This window comes from Corylus avellana, chromosome 9 (genome assembly GCF_965113065.1).
Source record: "Corylus avellana chromosome 9, dhCorAvel1.hap1.2, whole genome shotgun sequence".
NCBI classification, from domain to species: Eukaryota; Viridiplantae; Streptophyta; class Magnoliopsida; order Fagales; family Betulaceae; genus Corylus; species Corylus avellana.
Window position 1 is genome coordinate 2,265,351 of NC_142498.1, and position 24,286 is coordinate 2,289,636.

The 24,286-nt window shown below is 35.1% G+C and overlaps 3 protein-coding genes across 3 annotated transcripts in view; 1 reads left to right on the forward strand and 2 right to left on the reverse strand.

Moving 5' to 3' along the window:
• The window catches only part of LOC132190084 (HXXXD-type acyl-transferase family protein), a 3,612-nt gene extending 173 nt beyond the window's left edge, over positions 1–3,439 (forward strand). The window contains exons 1-3 of the mRNA XM_059604965.2: positions 1–433; positions 1,125–1,589; positions 2,811–3,439. The exon at positions 1–433 is cut by the window's left edge and continues 173 nt beyond it. Coding sequence (XP_059460948.1) covers positions 1–433; positions 1,125–1,589; positions 2,811–3,308 — 1,396 coding nt within the window. The 3' untranslated portion in view covers positions 3,309–3,439. The remainder of the gene's footprint in view (positions 434–1,124; positions 1,590–2,810) is intronic.
• Positions 3,440–4,487: 1,048 nt separating this feature from the next.
• Positions 4,488–12,052, reverse strand: RR12 (response regulator 12). Its single transcript, XM_059604473.2, has 6 exons — positions 11,699–12,052; positions 10,848–11,000; positions 10,121–10,516; positions 9,846–9,922; positions 8,498–9,757; positions 4,488–4,744 (listed from the first exon to the last, which is right to left on the reverse strand). The coding sequence occupies exons 1-6, from the start codon at positions 11,826–11,828 to the stop codon at positions 4,673–4,675; spliced, it is 2,088 nt and encodes a 695-aa protein (XP_059460456.2). The 5' UTR covers positions 11,829–12,052; the 3' UTR covers positions 4,488–4,672.
• Positions 12,053–16,868: 4,816 nt separating this feature from the next.
• Positions 16,869–20,170, reverse strand: LOC132189571 (class V chitinase CHIT5a-like). Its single transcript, XM_059604314.2, has 3 exons — positions 20,132–20,170; positions 17,723–18,866; positions 16,869–16,894 (listed from the first exon to the last, which is right to left on the reverse strand). The coding sequence occupies exons 1-3, from the start codon at positions 20,168–20,170 to the stop codon at positions 16,869–16,871; spliced, it is 1,209 nt and encodes a 402-aa protein (XP_059460297.2).
• Between the last annotated feature and the right edge of the window lie 4,116 nt (positions 20,171–24,286).

The window sequence follows — 24,286 nt, forward strand, 5'->3', positions numbered from 1 at the left end:
TCAAACAGTTTCTGTTACAAAGACAGTTTCTGTGCTTCCAAAATCACTTCACCTCCTGCACCCCCAGAAAATCCTGAGCCTTTCAAACTTGGACAGACAGTGTCCTCATCTTATGTACTTGGTCTTCTTTTACAAACCATCTCCTGCTTACAAAAACCTGTCGCTTAATTTGGTCTTCAGCAGCTTGAAATCTGGCTTGGAGGAGACCTTGCTGACATGGTATCCTGCAGCAGGCAGGTTGTGCCCTAATCAAGGCAATGGAAAGCTGGACCTCTGGTGCAACAATGATGGTGCAGTTTTAGTTGAGGCTGTGACACATGTTAAGATCTCAGAGCTTGGAGACCTCTCTCAGTACAATAACTTCTTTGAGAAATTGGTTTACAAGCCTGTTTTTGATGGGAACTTCTCCAAGATGCCTCTAGTTGTTGCTCAGGTACTGAGAATTCTTTAAGCCTGGCCTGTATATATATATATCCAAAAATTATTTACAAAATAATAAATTTCCTTCCAAAAACTAATCATTCCCTTAGTTTTCCAAGTTTTGGGAAAAAGGGTAATTCTATTTAGTAGAGTACTATATGACTTTGATACAATTGAGATGAAAATCCACCTTTAAATCAGTAAGGAAGCTTGTAAAGAAAAAGCAAAAATTTACTAGTAAATATCATTTGTCTTTGGGAAATGATTTCATTTTTCCATATATTGTACGTTTCTTCAACACTCTTACATAGGTCACTAAATGATGAATATATAGTTATCCTATCCATGGCAGTAAGAATTCATTAGGGTTCTCGTTTATATATCTCTATTGAATTCATTTTTAACATATATTTTCGATATAATTTATCCATGTTTTCTACCTAACACTCTTCCAAAACAAGCAATTATACAAATCTTTTGCTCCATGCCCGTTGGGGACATACTTCCTTAAAGAAAGAAAAAAAAATAAAAATAAAAAAACACCCTAAACATAAGTAATTTTCATAAAAAAATATGAATTTGTCAACTGACTCTATGATTGAAGATCATAAACACATAAAAAAAAGTGATTTTCTACATGGTATATATATATAGGTTTTTGTTTTTTGTTTAATAGTAAGTTGTTTAATTAACATGAAGTGTAGGTCACCAAGTTTGGGTGTGGAGGGTACTCAATAGGGATAGGTGTGAGTCACTCGTTGTTTGATGGACCTGCCTCCTATGATTTCTTGTGCGCATGGGCTTCTAATTCTGCAATATTTATGAAAGGAAAAGGATCAGGTGTTGAGCTGCAAAAACCAGTGCATGAGAGAGGCAAATTGTTGGTGGGAAATTCTCTGCAGGCCCCAAATATTCTGACAATTACAAAATTATCCAAAAACTCAAACTCACCCACCAGGGCTGCAGCCATAGATCATCTATATCAGTTGATAATGCAAGCGGCTGCCAATCTTTCTGACGTGGGGTGCTCCAGTCAAAAAAGTTACCTTCTTAGGACCTTTCACCTCAGCAGTGCAATGATAGAAAGCTTGAAGAGGAAAGTTTCTGGTAAGAGGGGAGGTAGCTTTTCATGCTCATCATTTGAGGTGGTTGCTGCTCATCTGTGGAAGGTAAGTTTCTCAATTGGGTAAAATATTTTCCACCCTCTTCATTGTTTAGCCATGAATATGTATTGGATTTTTGAGTTCAATTCATATATAGTAGATCTTCAACCTGGTAAGCAGACAAAATGCTGAACATTCTTTAATGTCTGGAACTAGTTTAATTAACAAAGTGAAATCATGTTAGACCTGGAAAAGACAAACAAAGAAGGGCCCTAAGAGGATGGCAAAAAGAAAAAAGAAATAAAAAAAAATAAAAAAAGCCATGAAACCAGCTAGTTGTCTAGTGAACATGTTAGGAAACCTACCTAGTTGTCTATTGTCAGCTTGATGGCAGCAGCTCTATGTACGACAAAAGTTGACCTCTCTCTCTCCTCTTAATTAGCAAATTATCATTGCTAATCAGATTAATTCATTTAGATAAAAACTTGGTGATGATATGCTCGATCAAAGTCTCTATGATTCCGGTTTGGATTTGGCTTAGGAGCTGTAAAAACTACAGTTAGTTTTTTCACCTGTCCATATTTAATTTTAAGTTTTTAATGAGAAAGTGAGAGAAAGCAGTGAAATTAAATATGAACAATTAAAAAAATTGTACTAACCACATAAATGAAACAAATTCTACTAGGATTGGCTTTTTTAATTTGTCGTGTGTAAAAAATTTAGCTTTTACTACAAGTTTCTTTACAAACTGAACTAATTTAATTAGTTAGTGCCTGATTTGTCAACTATGCACTCTTAATCATTTTACCAATTATAAATTGTCGTGCCAATTTGTAATAATATTCAATCATTCATATATATATATATATATATCCAACTCAACAAATTTCCTCTCTATTTTAGCTTAAAAAAAATTATTTTTTTTCTTCTATTTTAGCTACCCACTTTTCAAAGTACTTACATCTCACTCTCTATTTTAAATATCTACTTTATAACTATTTTATTTAAATATATTTTTTTTTTTTCAAAGCACCTACATTCCAAAGTCATGTGCATGTCTTATCAAGAGTCAAATTTTTTTATTATTTTTTGGGTGAGTTACAATGAATATTATAGCAGCTCACTATTTTTTGAGTTAAAGTAGCTACATGAATGTACGTAACTACATTTTTACCCAAATTTGCATCCCGACTAGCGGAGTGGGAAAGTGAATTTTGGATTTTATGATCACCTATACATATATTATAGGCCAATATATATAATTTAAGCTAATGATTGTGAATTCAGACAAGGACCAGGGCATTAGGGCTGGGGAAGGAAACAATGGTGTGCCTGCAATTTGCTGTGGACACAAGGAACAAGATAGTGCCGCCAATGCCAAAAGGTTTCAGTGGGAATGCTTATGTGCTTGCCTCTGTTGCTTTGACAGCAGGAGTATTGGAGGAAGAAAGCCATGAAAGCATAGTTGAGAAAATAAGGGAAGCCAAGAATTCTGTGAGCAATGACTATGTGAATGCATATGTTGAGGCACTTGAAGGGCCACAGGCTACTCTCCCCCCTCTAATGGAGCTAACCCTAGTTTCTGATTGGACCAGGATGCCATTTCACAAGATCTCATTCTTGCATGGAGAAGCAGCTTATGCATTTCCACTGGTTCCTCCAATCCCACATGTCGCCTACTTTATGCAGAGCCCTGCTGATAACAAGGCCATTGATGTGTGGATTGGGTTGCTTCCACAGGCCCTCAATTCCTTCTCTCACCACTTCCTAAATGGTGTGCAGTAAAATAACTTATTTTTGTTGCTGGTGAAGTTTAGTTAACATGGTCTGCAAGAAGGCTACTAGATAAATTATGACTGTTATGTGTCATATTGAATTGTTAAAATACTTATTATCTCAAACATAACGAAAACAAAATGCTCGGAGTTCTAGAGCTTTTACTACAAATGTCTTGTAAATTGATGTTATAGTTCTTGTGACACTATATATCAACCCCAACTACAATTAAATTTAATTGTTTAATAATTGACATGACAAATGTCACATAAACTTACAAATTGACGTGACAATCCACATGAAGTAATTTTATAAATCACCCTCATCTTTTCAATCCCGTGTGCAGGCACGGTTCCCACAACCAAAAGGTACATGGAGATTGGTTTTTGATTGTGGGGAACATGCCATTTGAGATGAAGGAGGGACATGTGACGTCCTATATCGCCTGGGTATGGAGGTTGATGTATGCTTATATGTACACTTACACCCTTAATGATAACAACGCGTTTTAAAGCCGTAATGGTTATGAACCCATTAGAACTCTTCAGTTAAGTGTGCTTCTGCGAGAGTAGTACCAGGATGAGTGACCTCTTGGAAAGTTTAGTTTGGAGAAGTCAAAAGCGGATAATATTGTTTGTCATTAGGGTTAGGTCTTAGGAGGAGGTGATTGTGACTTCCTGCATTGCCTGGATATGGAGATAGAGGTGTACTTATGTGTATTTCCACCCTTAATGATAACGTGTTTTAAAGCCATGGTGGTTTTGAACCCATCAAAACTCTTCAATTAAGTATGCTTCTGCAAGAGTAGTGCCAGAATAGATGACTTGGAAAGTCAAGTTCAAGAGAGGCAAAAGCGAACAATATTGTGTGTCATTGAGGTGTGGTGTTACAACAAGGGAGTGATGTATAGACTTACCCATCTACATGACACACTCTAACACTGTTATGTCAATCACAATCAAATTTAGCAGCAAACCGTGGAATGCTTTTCAATTTGTAGCTTTAATTATAATGTGGGTCTTGGAATCAGTCTTATCTTAATTATGCATAAAATGACAAACACAAGGCATGCGTAATCGAGCAACAGCAATTAATCTATCATGTAGTGTCGGACCAAGGGCAACGAGTCATTTTCGTAATACAAATAAAGTGGCCTTATTCATAAAAAAACATATTCACATTGCTCAATCAACAAGAAAAATGACTACGCTGAAGCTAATTAAATAGGACTGAAACTAATCTTTTCAAGTATCATACAACTAAAGAGGCAAAAGTGGGTACATTGGCAGATGCTTTATAACAATGAAAAACTCATCAAGAAGGAAAAATATTTATAGGGCAATTCCTTCTGTTGGTAGAAGTGGAAGTTTAATTCAGATACATGTCCGAAGGGAATAAGTGTCACACCCTAAGTCTCCTTCAATTAGTGTCACCTTATCTTGTTCCTGCATCACCAAAATCATGTCACTAAATGCCCAGGAACAAAGAAAAAGTAGCAACAATAATTGAACAAATGTCTGTATCTTCTTTGATGCAAGAAAAATGATGGCATCAATCATCATCATTAAGGTCAATTCCAAAACAAGATTCTCATCGGAAGAGGTAGTAATGTGCAACATCCCTCTGGGTTTTACTGGACAGACTTTTTATTCACTTATTTTAACGCAATGTGAACTGAAAGGATCTATTTGATAACGGTTCTAACCTTAAAGAGTATATTGGGAGCAATTTGGGAGCAATTTGATAAAATTTATACCTCAGGAGTATTTTTGTTTCCTAAATTTATGAGCTCTACCCTGATTCAGAAAGCACTGTAAAATGGCTGCACCATTGCAGGTATGTTCAAGGAATTTAACATTGCTATCAGAAGACTTGATGCAAACATCTTCCAAACTGACATGATGCATAATACTAATTCACTAAAAGTCTATGCTGACCCCCCCTACACAACCATCCTTCAAGAGGCAAGTGTCCTTCACATATGACCCCTCTATCATAGAATGGTGGCCAGTAGCTTTATATATGTGGCAGCCTCCAAGAAGGTATAGGGGGGGGACTGATATATATATATATAGCTGCATTATTGGTTGGCATGCAACAAAGGAACCAGAGAACATTTCCTGAGAAAATGCCGAGAGAACTAAAAATACCGACAATGACAACAAGTACAAGAAATAACCCTTGCTGCTACCTGCCTCTGATAAAAGTGAAATAAATAAGGCTGTGAGGATTTAAATTAAGAAAAAAATCATTTTTTTTTTCTTCTACTTTTTCTAAGTTTCTAGATTTATGTTCTTCTTTCTCTTTGGATTAGGGGTTTTCTTGTATACTTTCTATGTACCTGAGTTGCACTTTTCTGCGCACAGCTTGAATATACAATATTTATCAAAAATTTTAAAAAGGAAAAACTAATGCCTCAAGCACGAGTATTCCTTGCCATAATATTCTCTACCTCCCTTCTCTTCTTATAGCCGCCTTGGCGCAACAATATTAACAATGGAAAAAAAAAAAAAACCATAAAGTTCAAAAAGCAAAAGAGGTCCCAAAAGAATTGGGAGGACCGTCAATGTCGACAGTAATTGCTTTGTGACATTAACTTGGGAATTTGCAAACACTGCATAGTTTGCTCCTCATCAAGTAAGAGATTGGGTCATAATCCCCTGTCAAATATTCTCACGAGATCCAAAACAACAAGCAACAAGAAAACGAAGCATAGAATCTATAACCAATTTCAAAAGAACCAAAACACAGTTCAAAGAGAACTTAAAAAGAGAAGAGAGAGCGAGGGCGACCAAGAAGGGATAACGGAAGGAGGAATGGAAGACGGTGACGAGGAGAGAGGAACCCTAAGCCCTAAATTTAATTTTTAATTTTTATTATTATTTATTATTTTTTATTTTTTATTACAGCATATACACATGCAGGATGCAGTACTTCTTATATCTTTTTGATCAAATAATTTGAGAAACAAATGAATTAGGCGGACATTGCTTGTCTATTCATATTAAGGTCTCATGTATAACATTTTCATCACCCACTATGCACAGAAAAACATACAAAAGATATGCCCAACTCAAATGAACTTATAGACAAATAAAGATTTTTTTTTACAACAAAAACAAAGGCTATTATATATCAAATGTGGCAATTCTTCATATTTAAAGCTTTTATTGAAATACTACTGATATAATTATTACTATCCAAATTAGCAAATTGGTCTTCCCTCTCACCAAATGCTTGAGTAACTCTTCAGCAAGTGGGCAAGTTTTTGGAGGAGGCACTCATCTATCCAGTCCAGCAGTCCATGCTATACTTTCCTAATTATGACTTCCAATTATATAATGTTCTTATAGACACACAGATTCAACAATCATGAGCATGAACATTGACACATGCATGCGTGCACACACAAGCAGCCACAGAATGGTCTTAAAGTATAGACTTATATACGAATGCCCATGTGCTATACAAGAAGCAGCAATCATCATGGAAGGCATAGTATGAGAAGGTATAACATATGATGACCACTTTTGGAAGTAAGCAATAATTTTTCAGACCAAGTCATTCTGGCATTGCTTGCTCAAAAAGGCTACTAGAGAAAACCATGTCAGAAACTCAAACTGATTAAGCTACAAGCAAAGCCTCAATTTTACTGGAAGAAACAAAAAACCCTGATCTGATTTGTGAATGAGCGTGCACCAGTGGTGGAGGGAGGGCGGGGGGGCGGTATGGGCCCTGCCCCCCAAATTTTTTTGAAAAGCTTCCCCTGCCCTCCTCCAAAAATCTAAAAATATACCATTTGTCCCCTCCAAAACTTTAAAAAAACCTCCATGGTCCCTTCTAAAAATCTAAATAACCCATTTAATCTTCTTAAAAATCTGAGGAAAAAAAAACAACCTTGACTCTTCCAAAAGTTGAGAAAAAATATATGGGTTTTTTTTAATCTAAAGGTTCTCTCCAAAAATATGAAAAAACATTTGAGTTTTTTCTAAATCCCAAAATTTAACCTTTAGCAAGTTTCTATATAAAACCCAGAACGTGACTTTCCTCCATCCTTCCCTCAATTCCTCTCTCTCCTATGCTTTCTCTCTTCTCCAAAACTTCCAAATCTCCTCTCTCCTCTACCTTGCAACGATAAAAAAGTAAAAATTCATCATTCTGCCACTGGTGAGGACTGAATTCTTGTGTAATCATGCCCAAAATCAATTGTCTTTTGAGTAATTATAGTTTTCATCTCATGGACAATGGATTAGTCACTTAGTAGACTGTGGTAACTAATTCAAAATTTATTTAACTCACTTCAAAATAAGTTAGAGAGCATGAAAAATGTTGGAGGCAAGTTTTTTTTTTTTTTTTCAAGTAAGAAACAACAAATTACAAGCTAAGGGCTGGGCAACCCAAACAAAAAGCTCTTAAACCACCGAAACAGGAAAGGTAAACAGAAAAAAAAAAAAAAAAGAGGCAATGTATCAAATGAATGACGCGAGCCTATACTTTCTTGGTACGAAGACCAAGAAAATTGGCCGCTAGTGAAGGCGGTAAGACTTGGTGTATAACACATTATATTTTAATTCTAAAACCTAGAGGTTTATATATATTTCAGTTAACCTTAATTTGTAATGTAAATATTATTGGATTTTTTTTTCAGTTTATGCTTTATATGATCATGTGCTAGACTTTTTTTTGAATTTAAATAAGTGAAGTGACAGACTTAGATTTTGGGAAAGTGTGAATCTCAGGTTATGACATCTTAAGTGGTTTAAGAACCAAGGGCCGACAAACAACCCTAAAAAAGTAAAGAAAAAAAAAAAATGTGATAGGTATAATACCACACATGTGCAAGTAAACCAAATCATAGTATGCTAAGCTCTCCAACAACAATAATCCGTTGGTACTTCCAAAATGAATATCATTGGAGGGAACTTACTTGCATTTAGTTCTTCGACTAGTGTCAATAAAACAAACTCGCTAATCAAAGTGAAGAAAAAAAAAATCTAAAAAAGCAGTCACTAGCTTAGGTAACCAAGAAATTTTCTCCTTTTAGCATCTGTACCATCAAGTTACCACAGCAGATTCTTTAATGCAATGGTTGAGTTCTAAAATAGTATGAGAAAATCATGTATAGTCAAGAAATCACAGTGAAAATACTAAGGAAGACATCTCTAGTTGCAAAAATAAACAAAATTATATGATATTACCTCTTTCACCATCGCACCCACTATGTCTTCCAACGAGCCAAAACTACTAGAAATATGACTTCCTTGTGGCTTCCTTTGGTCCATGAGGAGCCCTTGCTTCAACTTCAGTGATGCCTCTGCTGCAGATTTATTAACCTGATCATCTTTCAGGTATAAAGTATCAATAAAATTTGATTGTCCAGTTGAATTGAAATCCATGTTTGCTAGGAACATTGTGTTCTTTGGTTCCAAACCCTGAGCTGTTGGACACACAGCACCATTCACAGGGATCATAGAGTTTATCGAGCTACCCATAACATTTGAGCGATAATAACCATCCTGATTATGGTCATCCCACTCTTGTAGTGGGGCATGATTACTTATTTGATCGTTAATACTGTTGATCAGGTTTGCTTGGCATTCTATGCCTGCTCTAATATCCTGCAATTGAGGGGACACTGAAGTAACAGAAGAAACATCACAACGATTACTCCCAATTCGCAAGGCCATTGTAGACATATTGTCCTGCAAGTTATTATGATGCAGAATAGGCTGTTTAAAACAGTCATTTAATGGAAAAGGATTTGAATGGATCCCAGATGACTGAGCAGCATTTGACCAGTTATCATTCAATCTATTGTGATCCATCAAGGGGGAAGGAAATTCTGAATTTAAAGAGGCCACTGAAACAGGGGACTGATTTCCAAATACTATGCCACCTTGAGCTCCTTGACGGTTTTGTTCTAACATCAAGGTGTTGTTTGTAACACCAAGAAGAGAATTGCTTGAGCTACCAATGGTTACTTTTGCATCCGGGAAGCCACTGGAAATGGGGAAAACTGTTCTATTATCAATAGCAGCGGAGAGCTCTCTGGCATGAGTAACACCATTCATATGTGGATCAAGTTCTAGTGCTGTCGGCATTCCTTGAAGTACACTTCCATTATGGCTTCCAGGAAGTATGACCTGCTGGAAGTTAACCTGATCAATAGTAGAGCCGCTTGAGTTTTGTGTATGACCCAATTGAGTCATTCCTGAAGAAGGAAGGCCACGCATACCAAGACCAGCAGGTGTGTTCAACCTACCAAGCAACCCACTAGGTGGGAAGGACCTGAAAGCACTGTTATGAAACTGCTCAGATCCATTCAAGGTATGGAAATTTTCAAGTCCATTGAGGGAACCCATTCGCAAATAGGAAGCATCTGTACCGCCCAAGGCTGCTGCCATATTAGCTTGCTGGTTTACAATACTGTTAAGTCTTTTAAGGTAAAGCCTGTATTTCTGCAACCATAAAATAAAATGGTAAGCTTTTTGGAATCAAAGGGTTTAGATCATATTGAACTGAGAAGAGAAAGATCAGAATCTATGCCTGAAGATGGCTTGCTACGTTTTCTCTTGTAAGCTTTTCAACATTCATCAAATCTAGAATCTTTTTAGGAACAGCCTCTGCATCCAAAGCAAGATTAGAATAGAAGAAATTTATAAGAAAAGGCTCCATGTCTGAAATATTAACATTGGAATAAAAAGCATGACAGACTTTATATGTGCCTTTTTAAACATGAGGAGTGGTTTGGGGGTGGGAAGGAAGGTGGGGTGGGGCCAAGAACAAAGGTTGTTAATTTTAATGATTGGTGAAGAACCTACTGTCAATGCCCATCTGATGAACAGCAGCAACAAACTTGCGATGCAGATCCACAGACCAAACAACCCGAGGCTTTTTCTGAGTTGATGAGTCATCATGCCCATTTTCATCATTCTCCTCATCCTCATCTTCATTCTGATCCTTTCGTCTTTTATTGAGCTTCCCATTCTGATCCAAAAGTGCCCCAGCTGACACGATTCCTCCTTCAGCAGTCCCACAATGAGGGTTGTCTTGATTGCCAGAATTATTTGAGTCTTTTGGATCAAACTTCTTTTTCCTGATAACATGTTGCCAGATGTTCTTCAGCTCCTCAATTCGAACAGGTTTCAGTAAATAATCACAAGCTCCATGAGTAATTCCCTTCATCACAAGCTTGGTATCACCATTTCCAGACAACACTACAAACAGTAAACAATTTATAACTAAAATTAAACCAGATTTAAGTAACTAAATCCTACTTTTTTGAGACAAACAAACTCGACGGCTTTTGAAAATGTCCTTTTCCTCTTCTCTGAGAATCAGACTAACAAACTGCATATATCTTAGAAAAAATTTAAAGCTTGTCAAATTGTTGAAGATTTTGTGAAGGAAAAATCAATATCCTACAGATTTTTTTGAAATAAACCATCTTATTTAATCTACAACACACATCTTTTCTTTTTTTGATAAATAAATTAGAACACATATTGTTTTCAACATATTGAAGATCATGCAGTGTTCCTGGCTTACTTATGACAGGTAGGTCCATCTCAAGGCCCACAAGCTCAAGCAACTTAAAACCATCCATGTCTGGCATATAAACATCACTGATAACCAGGTCAAATTTGTCCTTGTTTTCTCTCAACAATCTCAATGCTGCGACTGCTTGATTAGTTGTCGTAACTGCAAAATCCATAACTCATAATGAAATCAGGACAAGCTTTTAAAAAGAAAAATAAATGCTTTCTCATATTTCCAATATCTACTGAGAACCACAATGAATCAACCAACCCATAGTCCAACCAAGAAGATGGTCCAATAATATGACAGTATTCAGATAAATCTCGAGATAGAGAATAAGGTTTGAGCAGCAATGAGACCCATTTGCTAAATTCTTATTAAAAAATAATAAGATCTGAACAAAATGATAGCCCATTAACAGAATACCATATTTACAACTAGTAAGCTATTAAAAAAAAAAAAAAAAAAACTAAATTTGTATTTTGTTTAGAAGATATGCCAACCTGTACAAACTTTAAAGGTTAAGACCCTATATCCAGTCAAATAGAATTCAACATTAGAACAATTCATGAACATCAAAAGGCCTGAAATAAAAATGACAGAGTTTTGGGAGAGGAAGGACTGAGAGAAACAGTACAAATGTGTGACCTATTTTAAACTCTTTCCAAATTACTAAATTAAAAAGAAAAAAAAAATCTTATTATAAGAAACAAATCTAAGAACCCATCTCCAAATAAGCAAAATTCAATATAACAACTAGAAAACAATTCTCAAAAACAAAATACTAATGACAAAGTACAAATCCAAAAACTAATAAACGAAAACAAATAAAAAAAAATAAAAAAGAACAAAAAGCAAACCGTGATATTTGCATCTACGAAGCAGGGTCTCCAAGAAAAAGAGGCAAGTGGGGTCATCATCAACTGCGAGCACACGCATGCCAATGGGAAATTGATCTCTGGGGTCGTCCATTACAGGCTCAACAGTCATTCTCTTCAAGAAGAATAATTAACAGAACTCATAGAACAAAGAACAACAGAGAAAGGCCATTTCAAAAATATCGTCTTTTCTCAGAATCTTCTAAACAAGAGATACATAGAAAACTACAGATAGCCATGATAAAGACGGTCTCAAGAGGAAGAGAGAAAGAAAGGGAATCTTTGAAAACTATCTATAAACTATGAATGCTGAAGCGAGAGGAGAGAGTTGTACGACTTCACTGAGAAATGTAGCTTTTGAATTGTCAAACGTGGGTTTAAATATTTATTTTACATTTTGTTACAATAATATATTAATTAACTTATTTAATTATATTTTATTTTTTTTATCAGAAAATGGCTAATAATTTTTTTAAAAAAAAAAAAAAAAAAAAAAAAAACTTATACTTGGTGAATTTTCTCTTTTGGAAATTCTTCAAGCAAAGTTCACCATAGTATTCCTATTTAATAAACTCTTACCTTCAGGTTAGGGGCACTACCCCAAAATTTTTTTATTTTTTTAAAAAAAATTCTTTAAATTTTTATGTTTTTTATGAGATGGACCTCCTAAAATTAAAACTTTGGTTCTACTCCCGTGAACCAGTACGTCAGTTTGTAATAAAACTTGTAAAACTTATAGTACTCTTACCACCACTCAAACTATTATAGTGCATTTAACACTGCAATTTTGTAAATCAAAAGTCTGATTTAAAACCAATTAAAAGAAAATCCATTAATAAAATATTTTTTTAAAAAATTATGATTTAAAAATATAGAAAAATCTAAATTTTCATCCCACACAATTGAGCACGTTTTTAAAAACCCAAAACAATTTTAAAGATTACACTCAACTAAATCGTGATTTTACAAAACACTCAACTGCATTTTTCAAATTAACATTTTTAAATTTTAAAAATTGTAAATTCTTAGTAAAATAATTAGTACCCCTAGTGTCTTTCTTTTCAAATTTAACTTGATTTTATTGTTAGGAAATTGTTTGTTATGTTGTAGCTGCTTTCCTTGGTCAACGGAGGTTCAGTTTCGTGGTATGTTATGCCGCGTTCGGAAAGATGTCATTTTCAAAATTATTTTCAGCAAGAATTTCTTTCATTGAAAAAGAAATCCCAAACACGACTTTTATAGCATTTTTTTTTTTTTCTGGTATTTGAAAATAGTATTCTTTTTTGTGGATTGCAGAGAGCACGCTTACGCGTGCTTAGCTTCCGAAATGCCAAAAATAAGTACACCTCTTTCCCAACTTTTTCACCCTTTTTCAGTTTTGTGGCTTTTTAAGCTTCCTCTTTTGAGGGTTAAGAGCCCTATTAATTTTTATTAGGGTCTAATCATAAAGCCCAATGACAACCCCAATAAAGGGTTTTTTTTTTTTTTTCTTTTTTATTGAAAACCCAAAGTTTCCCTCCTATTTGAACACCCCCCATAAAGAAAACAACTTCTACACACACTCTCAACTTTAGTGTTCATTCTCATACACGACAAAATAAAATAATAAATAAAAGTACAAGTAGCCTCCAACGATGATTTTTATTGTCATGTTAATGAGTGTGAACACTTAAAAGTGAGCACTCGAGAAAACCAATTTATTAAATTGACATTTATTTTTAGAGCATGTGAAATATTGTTAAAAATGCATGCGGGAATGAATTACACGCTCTAAGGAAACGTGACAGTTTAATAAGTATGTACGTTAAAACTTTTTATAGATGACCTTTTTTTCTTTTTAATTATAACGTAATATAAATGTGAAAGTAGTTTTATATATATATATATATATATATATATATATATTAGTGTTTTGCATTGTTTGTTGTTTGTTAATTTTTTGCTATTTTGAAAGAGAAATGGTATACACACTCCACTCTCACACTTTTAAGTATACACTCTTTGACGTGACAGTGAAAATTACTATTTGATCTTAAATTCAAAATCAAAATCTAATGGTAATTTTCACTGTCACATTAAAGAGTATACACTTAAAAGTGTAGAAGTAAAAATGTGTAAAGCACAAAATTGTAAAGGAAAAAAAAAATTGCTAAATAACAAAAAACAAAAAATATAGTTTTAACAAACCTTGCCATCCTTTAAAAAATTACTACACATGATTTAGAATATTTTCGATTATGGGAAAAAGAGAATGTATTCAGTGCAAGAAACAATCCTACAATAAGATTGTATTTGCACCCACTATGTTTCCCGAGGTAGTGTTTGTGGAATTCCTAGGTTCCCCATTCACGGTTTTGGCCATAAACCAATGTTTGTGAACAGATTTGCCCAAAGACAAACATAGAAACTAAAGGATAATGACACGCTACACAGGAGTCGGAAATTTTTGACATGAATCCGATACGAAAATAACATATTATAATTAAAGTCAATAATTAATTTCACCTACGACCTATAAATTGCTGGTTGTAGACATGATTTTGCCGACAACGTCAATTCAGGAAATTAGGTTGTCATAGCTCCACGTGGACCTGAAAAACGGAGGCTTTGTGAGAAGACTGACATGGACTCCACAACAACCATCCTCTTTTCATTTTAGACTTTTAGTGCGTGTGTTAAGGGGTTGAATTCCTCCAACAAATTCATGTGTCGCTTATTTTGCCTTAGGGAAATTCACTTGGAAGTACTTTTACCTCTCTCACAATTTCCTTACACCATCATGTCACTTATCAAATACCAAAACTTTTATTATAATTTTCTTATAAACAAACTAGTGTCACGTGATGGTTCACATATGAATTTATATTTTTACGGTTAACATGGTAAGTGCATCATGAATTATAAGGCTACTATAAGACCATACCACATACTAACGAGTTTCTAAGGCCTGACTATTAAGAAAGCTCAAAAAGGCCTAAAAAGATGCACATACTAACAAAGTCAAAACCATGCTAGGACCATGTCTAGTTGCTAAAATCCACACCAAGTCTAAGACCAATAGCAAGATGCACCTTCATCTCCATGAGATACACTACAGTCGACGATCCCCTCTCTGACCTAAGTTTTCAGGCTCTATCATACCCTATGCACTATATATATATATATATACACACACATACACACTCGTACCCTTTTTCACCTAGTTTTTTCACTAATCTTTACTCTGGCTTTATTGACATGGGCATGAGAGTGGGCCTTCTGACAACTTCTCTCTTATTTTTTAGTAGGACTCTTCTCTAGAAGGTGGCCTAAAGTCACTATAAATGCTCCTTGCATCAACAAATTAACTGTCATAAAATAGGTTTACTACTTGAATGAGATAACAAGTGATACCCACAATTCCACGTTTTGAAGGTTGGTGGTGAAAGTACGATGATTATTAATGAAGGCCAATTTAAGTCACCAAATCACCCCATAGTTGAATGCCCACTACTTTGTGCTTCCATTGAGTGGAAAAAAAGAAAGCCTATAACATGTGGTGTATGGAAAGTTACATCACCCATCCAATTACGTGAAGTATTTTTAATGGGTTCTTATCACATTGTCTTTTCCTAGATTATTTTACGAGCTTTACTCCGATTTGGCTAGCGGACAAACTCATAATCATATTTTAATTTTATTGTCTTTATTAAAGTATTAATTAAATAATTAAATAATTTTTTAAAAAAAATAACGGATTATTTATTATAGTATCAGAGCAAAGATCATGAGTTTAAATCTTAACTCTACTGTTGATGAACTTTTGAAAAGAAATGGAAAAAGGGTCTTCACAAGTTAAGTTTTTTTTTTTTTTTTTCCTAATTAAAAAGTGCCGGAGGAGGAGATCAGCTGTGATTACTTACTTAGACATAACCATTGTAACACCTATCCGTTGGGACTCACACATGAGATACATAGATGGTAGAAACTGCATATGCTCCCTCAAGCCTGACTGAATCATAGCATGATCTAGTCCCATCAAAACATCAATTGAACTATCAATGTGATTTACACTAATCTGACATACGAGAATTTTCATTGAGAAATTCAAACTCATGCCCTATTATATACCTAACAAGCCATTAAGCCACTATCCTAATGGTTCCTCAGCAGTCAGCTTATGATGCTTCTTGGAAACCCCTTATGGGGAAATCTTTTATGCTATAATTATCAATTGAGGGGTAAAGTTGGGTTATGATTTAGAAAGAGATTGATGAGAAGTTACTTATTGGAGTTTCCACCGACCACATCTTTGATGATGAGGATTCAAGTCCAAACAAGATCCCAATAAACATATATATAGTTTATTATGATCATCTAAAGCATCATCATTAACAGCCCATTTGGTTTCAATCTTGCATGATAATCATAATCTCTCTTTCACCAAAATAAAATATGACTTTTGTGTTGTACAATATATCATACAATATCTAGAAGATTCGTTTTGGGTGCAAAATCTTTAAGATTCCTTTAGTTTTGGAGTCTCATGACTTTCTCTTTGGCATGATTTAAGGTGATGAGGGGAAGAACAGTAGACCTCAACTTGATGAAATGCTTGTGCATGCCCAAGCCTAGCTTAGGTTGTCTCCCACGAGGGATATATGCCTGCAATATTAAAACATGTGGAGTGGATTCCTACGATCTCCTTTTATGTTTTTTATATACTCAAATCTTGTTCCCACTTGCCAAAAAACGTGGTTGACCATTTTTTCAGAGAGAGAGAGAGAGAGAGTTGGGTATGGCTAGCTCTACCAATTATTGCTGAAGAAGACCTTTCCGATATCGGAGAGAATAAAAATTGTTCTGACAGCGTATGATAGTAAACAAAAATTAAGATTGAATGCTATAAAGAGGGCTTTTCATGTGTTGGTTTTTTGTTTTCTTGTTTTTTGTCAAGATATTATAATGCCATTAATTAAGTATCTGACAATAAAATATAGACAAACACTTCGAGAATAATCGATATTTTATAATCAAACACTTCACAAATGTCTGTTTTTTTATTTTATTGTTTGCCATCTCCATGAATGTCTTAAGAAGCTCTGAACATCAAGAAATTTTACAAACACATTTGAAAGTTCAAACCACATTACTTTTCCCCGTCATCAAGCAATCATTGACGCCCCCATGTTCTTGAAGCTGCCAAAAAATACAAAAAATAAATATATAAATTATATATAAATTAGGTCAAATAATTCAAACCAACCGTGATGAAGTTGTATGTAGGATAATGCTGGCTAGATTGGCAAGAAACTGAATTTTCTTTCAAATTATGAGATTTTATATATATAATTAAATTGGCACATAATTATCACATATGTTTTTAAAATGTATGTGAGAACTCTAAGGACATTCAATTTAGTATATACTAAGTTGGAGGAAAACTTTGTCCTTAACTCCTTGGCCATAACGCTGCACATTTATTGAATAATTATGAAATAAATAACCAGAAAAAAAAAAGAAAAAAAAAAGAAAAAAGAAAATCGTGAGTGTCTGCTATAATTTTGTTTTCAAAACAAAAACATTAACAAATAATCCTATTAACCAAGGGTGCCCATGTACTGAGCATTGCCTTGATTACAAGAAGCTGTGCGGCTTCCAGTGAGTAAGTGTTACTTTGGTCACGTCCAGGTAGGGTAGTCACAATTGGTATCCCCGGCCTATCCTTTTTTTTTTAAAAAAAAAAAAAGAAAAGAAAGAAGAAGCCTTGTGTTACCCTTGGCTGCAAGACATAACGCTGAGTCATTGTTTAGCCAATTGATGGTCGATTGCCAAACGCCTAATAGCAGCTGTGTAGGGCAATACTCCATAGCTATTTTCTTGTCTTTCTATTAATGGGGTGAGGCTATATATAGCCCCCATTAAATAGGTAGAAGCATCGTAAAACTATTGAGAGAACAAATAAATCACTAGAGAATCACGTGAAATAACATACTTTAACAAAGGATGGGGATTCTAAAGCTTTACCTAGGCTTGAGATGGTCCAGCCCTTATCCTGGCCAAGGGCCCAAAAGAAATATCCACCCAACTGCCGAGACCGGGCAAACAGGATCTTCAACCTTACCGATTGGACATCATCGTACCCGATCCAATAGTCTCCAGCATAGGAATAAAACGACGCAGTTTGGCCATCAAACACTACTGTCGCATTATTCTCCTCGTTGAAATCAAGTATTTGATGATACGTGAAAGCACCATCTCCGGGCCCCACGCCCAGCGCAGGCGCTCCGATCCCATTAACATACGGGTCCCGGAGCTTCCATGTCCGCCCATATAACGGCAGCCCCATGACAAGCTGGCTGGGCAGTACACCGGCTTCGATCCACGACCCGATTCCGAAGTGTGTGCTCAAATTACCATTACCAATATCTCTTAGCGCAGAGTGAATCCCGGTGAAATTTTCCCATGACCCATGATAATCAAAGCACATTGGACTAATCCAATCCACATATCTAACTATAGCTTCAACTGGGTATGATCGAGGCTCACCATACGTGAATTTCGAAGAATAATATACAGCAGAAGTTAAAAGCAGAGGCGGCTTTCTGCAAGTTTTAGCTTCATCGAGCAGAGCTTTTCGCCATTGCTTGTACAGCAAGGCAAGATTTGACATGTCCTCGGCAGTAGCCGGGAATTCCCAGTCAAGATCAACGCCGTCAAACCCATAATTTCGAGCTACTTCAATGGTGGAATCAATGAAAATCTGGCGGGTTGCCCTGCTGCTGACCATCTTAGAGAATACAGTCGGGTCATTACCGCCTCCTCCAGTGGATAGTAAGGTTTTGACGGGTGGGTTTTTGGCACGGATTGCACCGATGAAGCCGGGGATTTTTGTTTGGTGAAATGGGGTGACATTAAGTTTATAGGTGTTCGGGTCGGGTAAAAGGAATGCATAGTAAATGTGAGTGAAGTATGAGGTGTCAATGGCTGATGCCGGAAATGCATCAAATGATGGCCAATAGGCAGCTTTGATCCCTCTAGATGGATGAGGAAATGCAATGCATTTCAGGGCATTTGTGTGAAACAATATTACAAGAATTATAAGTGAAAGTGATATGTTTTTTTGGGCACCCATGGTTTGAAATCTAGAGCTAAGAGAAAAATGCAATTGCTAAGTATAGATATAGGGAATATTATAAGCTATGGTAGCATCGAAATTTATGTTGCGTAGCTGTTTGTATGGTTGTCTTCACGGTAATCTTGGGAGACAGAAACGAGGAGGAAGAGATGAAGGGCCCGCCTGCATATTTACAACCTAATTTCACATAAAAAGAGATTGCTTTTTTTTCAAGGGAAAGGAACAAGAATTGACCAAAGTTGCTTCACCGAAACATTGTTCTCATAAAAAATAATAATAAAAAAAGAATATATTGTATGGGGAAGAGGCCGGCCAAGCATACACAATAATAATTTAAAAGGCACATATATCTACTGATGTGAAAAGGTAAAGAAACAATTAAAAAAAACGGTTAGTGATTTTTTCTAACCGCCTTTAAAAGCGGTTAACGGTTAAAATAGAATTTTAGAGTAGGTTAAGAGGCACTTAGGGTGATAGTATTATTATTATTTTTTTTTTAGTTTAATTGTGTACTAATCATGTTATTTAGGGAGGTGAAGTGGATATCACCAATAGTACTTTTGGCTATGCCTTTTGCATTGGTTCAAGAATTAATTATTTGTTTTCCTTTTGATCAAAGAAGCGACATTTTGCCTTTTTTTTTGTTTTGTTTTTTTTTTTGACATATCCACATAAGGGAAGGGGGAGGGGAGATTCGAACTAGTGACCTTTGCTTCATTACGCGTGGTCCGTAGTCGATTGAGCTACCCCTTAGAGACGATATGTTGCCTTTTCAACTGCTTATTGGAATGTTTTAAGTGGCTCACATGTATATTAGCTAAATGCAGTTAAGAGTATAATGCAAATATATTAGGGAGGTGGGGGTTTTGCTACCCTCGGATTTTGAAATTTTCTTTTAATATGTATTGGCCTAAAAATTAAGCTAGACCCTTATTCGAATTAAGTCTTGTTCTTCATTCATGTTTTACCACTTCAATGAAATTTTTTTGAGTAATATTATTTAATAGACTGTTATACGACTGCTATATAACTTGATGATGTGACCGTTGGATTAACACTTGTAAAAGAAGAAAAAGAAAAAACTGATTTTTTTTTTCTACTTCATCGCAATTATATATAGTCGTATAGCAGTTTACTAAATAGTATTACTCAAAATCCTAATTCTATCCCTAATGGACATCCACCTTTCTAGAATGCCGTCATGCATGGTAGTTTAGTGGAGGCATGTTTATCATTATCACATTGCCAGGGAATTACACACTCATTTTCAAGGCCTATCTAAGTAGTCACCACCCTACTTTAGGGATCAAGTCTAAATCTGTTTTCATTGCCCTCATCGTACTTCTACAGAAAGGATTATAAAAACTCTTAAGGATAACTTAAAGGGGAGGTTTCTATTACACCAAAAGATTTGACCTTCATATAATAACGTAAATAAGTGTAAATAATTGTGGCATTTGCTTCACTATCAAACTTTCACATGCATTCAATGAAACATTTTCGTAGGATCAAATCATTCCCAACAAAGAAATGAAAAAGTCAATTACATGTTTCTATGGAGATAAATAATCAATGCATGGCCCCACTCCCACTCAAACAAGCCCACTAGGGGCAAAATTAAAATTTTAAGTGGGGGTAAAACTTAAAAAGATTTTTTGGAGTAATTTTTTTTTTTTTTTTTTTTTTTTTTTTAGGGTCTATCTCATATATATAATTTAGAAAAAAATTTAAAGTATTTTTTGGCAAATCATCAAACAGCGACCAAGGACCACCTCCAAAGAACTTTACATAAAAATTGGGTAAAGTCTACTTAACTCCTTTAAACTACTACCACAATGACAATCTACCCTTCAAACTATCAATTACGACAATTTACCCCCCAAACTACCAAAACAATGACAATGTACCCCCAATGCTAACAAAATGACAAAATTACCCCTATAAAATTTTCAATAAGACAAAAATACCCATAAAATTTTGAAAAAAAAAATTAAATTTTAATATTTTTGTTTTTATTTTAGTAAGGGCAATTTCGTCGTTTTGTTAAAATTGGGGGTACAGTATCATTGTTTTGGTAGTTTGGAGAGGTAAATTGTCGCAATTAATAGTTTGGGAGATAGATTGTCATTAAGGTGATAATTTGAGGGAGTTAAGTGGACTTTACCCTAAAAATGGTCACCATGTCTAAAACGGTATGACCTCTCCACTCCTAAAACTTTTTATATTCAATTTTTGCTCTCATAATCCTTTAATGACTTAAGTATTTGAGGCTCTTCGAGGGTTAGCAACTTTTCTGTGACATTTTTCTCGCCTGATCCAGCCGTACAAAAATATGCATCACGTGTAAATTAACTAAAGACTCAACAACAAGCAAATTGGTTGGCGACATTGAAATATTGCTACAATCAAAGTTAATTAATTCAATTATAAAATCGAAATTATACTTAATTAACTTCCATTTTGTAAGTTGGGGATAGATTCGAATTTAGATTTCCTACTAGCTTGTTGCTTAGGGTTGAATTTGTTACCTTACGACATAGGCGATACATTTTATTTATTTTCAAAATGATAGGAGTTGAATCCAAAGAGTCAACTCTTTTGTGGTTATGAAAGTACTCTTAGGTTCAAAGTCAAGACACTTGTATAACATGAATGAGATTAATTATTAAGGTCCTTGCATTAGGAAGATTGTAATTGGCCATGTGATTTTGTAAGCTAAAAGTGTGTTTTCAATTAAAATAGCGAAAAGTGTCGCATTTGAGAATGCGTTTTTAAAAAATGGCTTTTTGAATTAAACGTGAAAAAGTATACATTTTTCAAATTTCAAGCGATGGTGTATTTTAAAAAACGCATGATTTAAAGGCATAATTGTGATTTTAAAGCTCAAAACAATGATTTTACTAACTTAGTTTTTAAAAATTATATTTTTAAATCACCTATTTTGAAATCGGTATTTTTAAAAAAATTTACTATTGCCCTATGCAGGCATGGTCGAGCATGGATGGGTTGGTGATGCTCTAGATATATATATTCTAATCAAATTGGGAAAGGCTTACATGAGAATAAAAAATCAAGAGGGAGTGGGCTCTCCAACAACAAACTCAAGCGACAATACAATGCATAAAATAAGAACAATAAATATAAATGGGCCAAAAATTTGCCCGGTCCTTTGGATCTTGGAAAAAAGGCAAGAAGTGAGCCGCACAAAGTGATTTATAAAGTAAGCCAAAAAGTTGCCCCCTTTGAACGATGTAACCACTATCAAAAGGAATCTATTGAAGGAGAGACACTGCATTCCGATTAGGAGTTGTCGAAAAGGAGGAACAAACTTGGGTTACAAAAGTTTGAGCCACAAGATAAAAACGCAATGAGACACGTACGGAGACTAAAACCCAGGAGAAGGGAGGAATGAGGGAAAAAGATCCATCTCTCTTCCCGTGAAGCACCCGCGGGCCATTGTAAGTGGCGAATAACCTCACAATGAGAAAGTATAAAGAGAGGAGAGAGCTTCTTTCTCTAAAAAAGAGAAGCAGGAGCTATGTAGCTAGTGAGGCTTTACCTAAACCATGACCAACTATAGCCTTTGCTAGGTGCCATGTTTGGGCATGGCCCAACCACAACAATGGCTTACTAGGATCGTGCCTACTTAGCAAGGCAGGGCGTTTGGGTGCCGGCCATGGTTGAGAAAATACGACCTTATTGTGGCTGGTCAGGTAGAGCCTGGCCTACCCAACTAAAATAATAATAATAATTGAAAATAATCGATCAATTGATGCCTGAAATTAAAGTATCGAGCAATGGTGTAGAATCGATACCAAAGCTGTAAAAAATATTTTATTTCTCAAGAAATTAAGAACCACATTTTTCAAAGATTCAATAGAAATTTAATATGAAACCATGATAGTTATCTTTTAGACAATTTCTAAGGTGGGAGAAAAGATTTAGCTAAAACTGATTAATTTGTTAGATTATAAAAAGATTTAATGGTTGATTTGGAGTGTAAACTCAATATTATTGAATAAAAATATAGTCGATTCTTTCTATAAAGAGATTTGATCACTAACAAAAAGCTACCACTACTATTAATATATATTTCTAAAAAGAGATTTTCCATCACTTTTCTCTCTTTCTTTTTCTTTTTCTTTTTTCTTTTTTATTTTTTAGATACAATATATATTTATAGATTACAAGGTGGGCATAAGTAGCTTCAATGAGCACATGGTAGGTACATTCTTTTTTTTTTTTAGATACAATATAATAATACGCGATACAATGATGAACCATCTAAGTATTCATCTTGTTTCCATCGAAAAAGCCAAATCATAAAGCTAATCTAGATAAGGACTTGATTATTTAATATAAACACTTAATTTTGCCATATCCATATGACCTTTTCCATAATATATATTATAACTGAGGACATATAATTAATGTTACTAATTAAATTAAGCCGATTGCTTCATTCACAAAATTAAAAAAAAATATATATATATATATATTTATCCATGCATAACTAGAGAGCCCATTAGAAATTTCGATCTCTATTGCTCCTTTTGTTTTTACCTGAGATTATGCAGCATATGGAAAGTTTGCCATGCCTCCAATGAAATATAATTGGAGTTTTTTCTTAATTAATTTGGAGTATCCTAAATGTAGAAAGGTCTTGAGAGCCCAACCAAAAGCCCATTGGCCCAAAAGCAGGCCTGACCCCAACCTAGTACTTGGGCTCATCAAGCATCGCAAACATTGAAACCCCTCCCTTTGCTTGCACCCTAGACGGAGACGAACAATGTACGGATAAGGATCCTCATAATTAATGACCTACCAATTAAGGGTATACAAAAAATGAAAATAGATGTTGGCGATTTTTCCAAAGAAAGACAGTCACAAGCCTTAAAAGACTGCCTTTTGGAACCTACTCAGTAATGAAGGAAGGCCAACGGATCCAAGAGTCGAAAATGAACAAAATCACCACATGCAATAGGTGATCCCCGTGTCCATCGATACTTACTGTACCAAGCTCACTTACCAATTACCAAAGACAAGCGACCCCTACAAAAGGTGAGAAAAATCGTAACATGCATATAGATACATGATTCTTAGGTCTTGCTCTAATTACCCATCTTCTTAAATTTAAATTTACTAACTTAAGCATCGATAAGAGGTGTGTTTTGCTGTCACTACCAACGTGCCACACTGACCCTTGACCTTTCTTACGGGTCTCGGACATCGGAGTTCGACGTGCATGATGAGTGTTTGTACAAACACATCTCATCCCCACCCTTCTTTTATTCTTCACAAAATCACTTTAGGCAAGCGAAACTCATGGCAAAGATAAAGTTGATAAAAAGACTTGGCAAACATCAATAGTCAATACATACTCAACTTGGGGACTTGTCATGATGGCACATGGTTTTTAGCGTGCCTAGAAGAAGATCTAGAAGTAGAGCCTA

Bases quoted from the DNA above. Each gene is read 5' to 3' on its own strand.
- RR12 (XM_059604473.2), bottom strand. From the start codon at position 11,828: ATGACTGTTGAGCCTGTAATGGACGACCCCAGAGATCAATTTCCCATT. The intron at 10,517-10,847 runs GTAAGCCAGGAA...TACTGTTTGTAG, and splicing joins GATGGACCTACCTGTCATAA to TGTTGTCTGGAAATGGTGAT. The intron at 9,758-9,845 runs GCATAGATTCTG...TTATGGTTGCAG, and splicing joins ACGTAGCAAGCCATCTTCAG to AAATACAGGCTTTACCTTAA.
- LOC132189571 (XM_059604314.2), bottom strand. From the start codon at position 20,170: ATGAGGGCAATGAAAACAGATTTAGACTTGATCCCTAAA. The intron at 18,867-20,131 runs GTAGGGTGGTGA...ATCTATACTTAG, and splicing joins ATTTAGACTTGATCCCTAAA to CAATTGCATTTTTCTCTTAG. The intron at 16,895-17,722 runs GTAAAGCTTTAG...ATTTTTTGGCAG, and splicing joins CTGGACCATCTCAAGCCTAG to CTTCAAGAACATGGGGGCGT.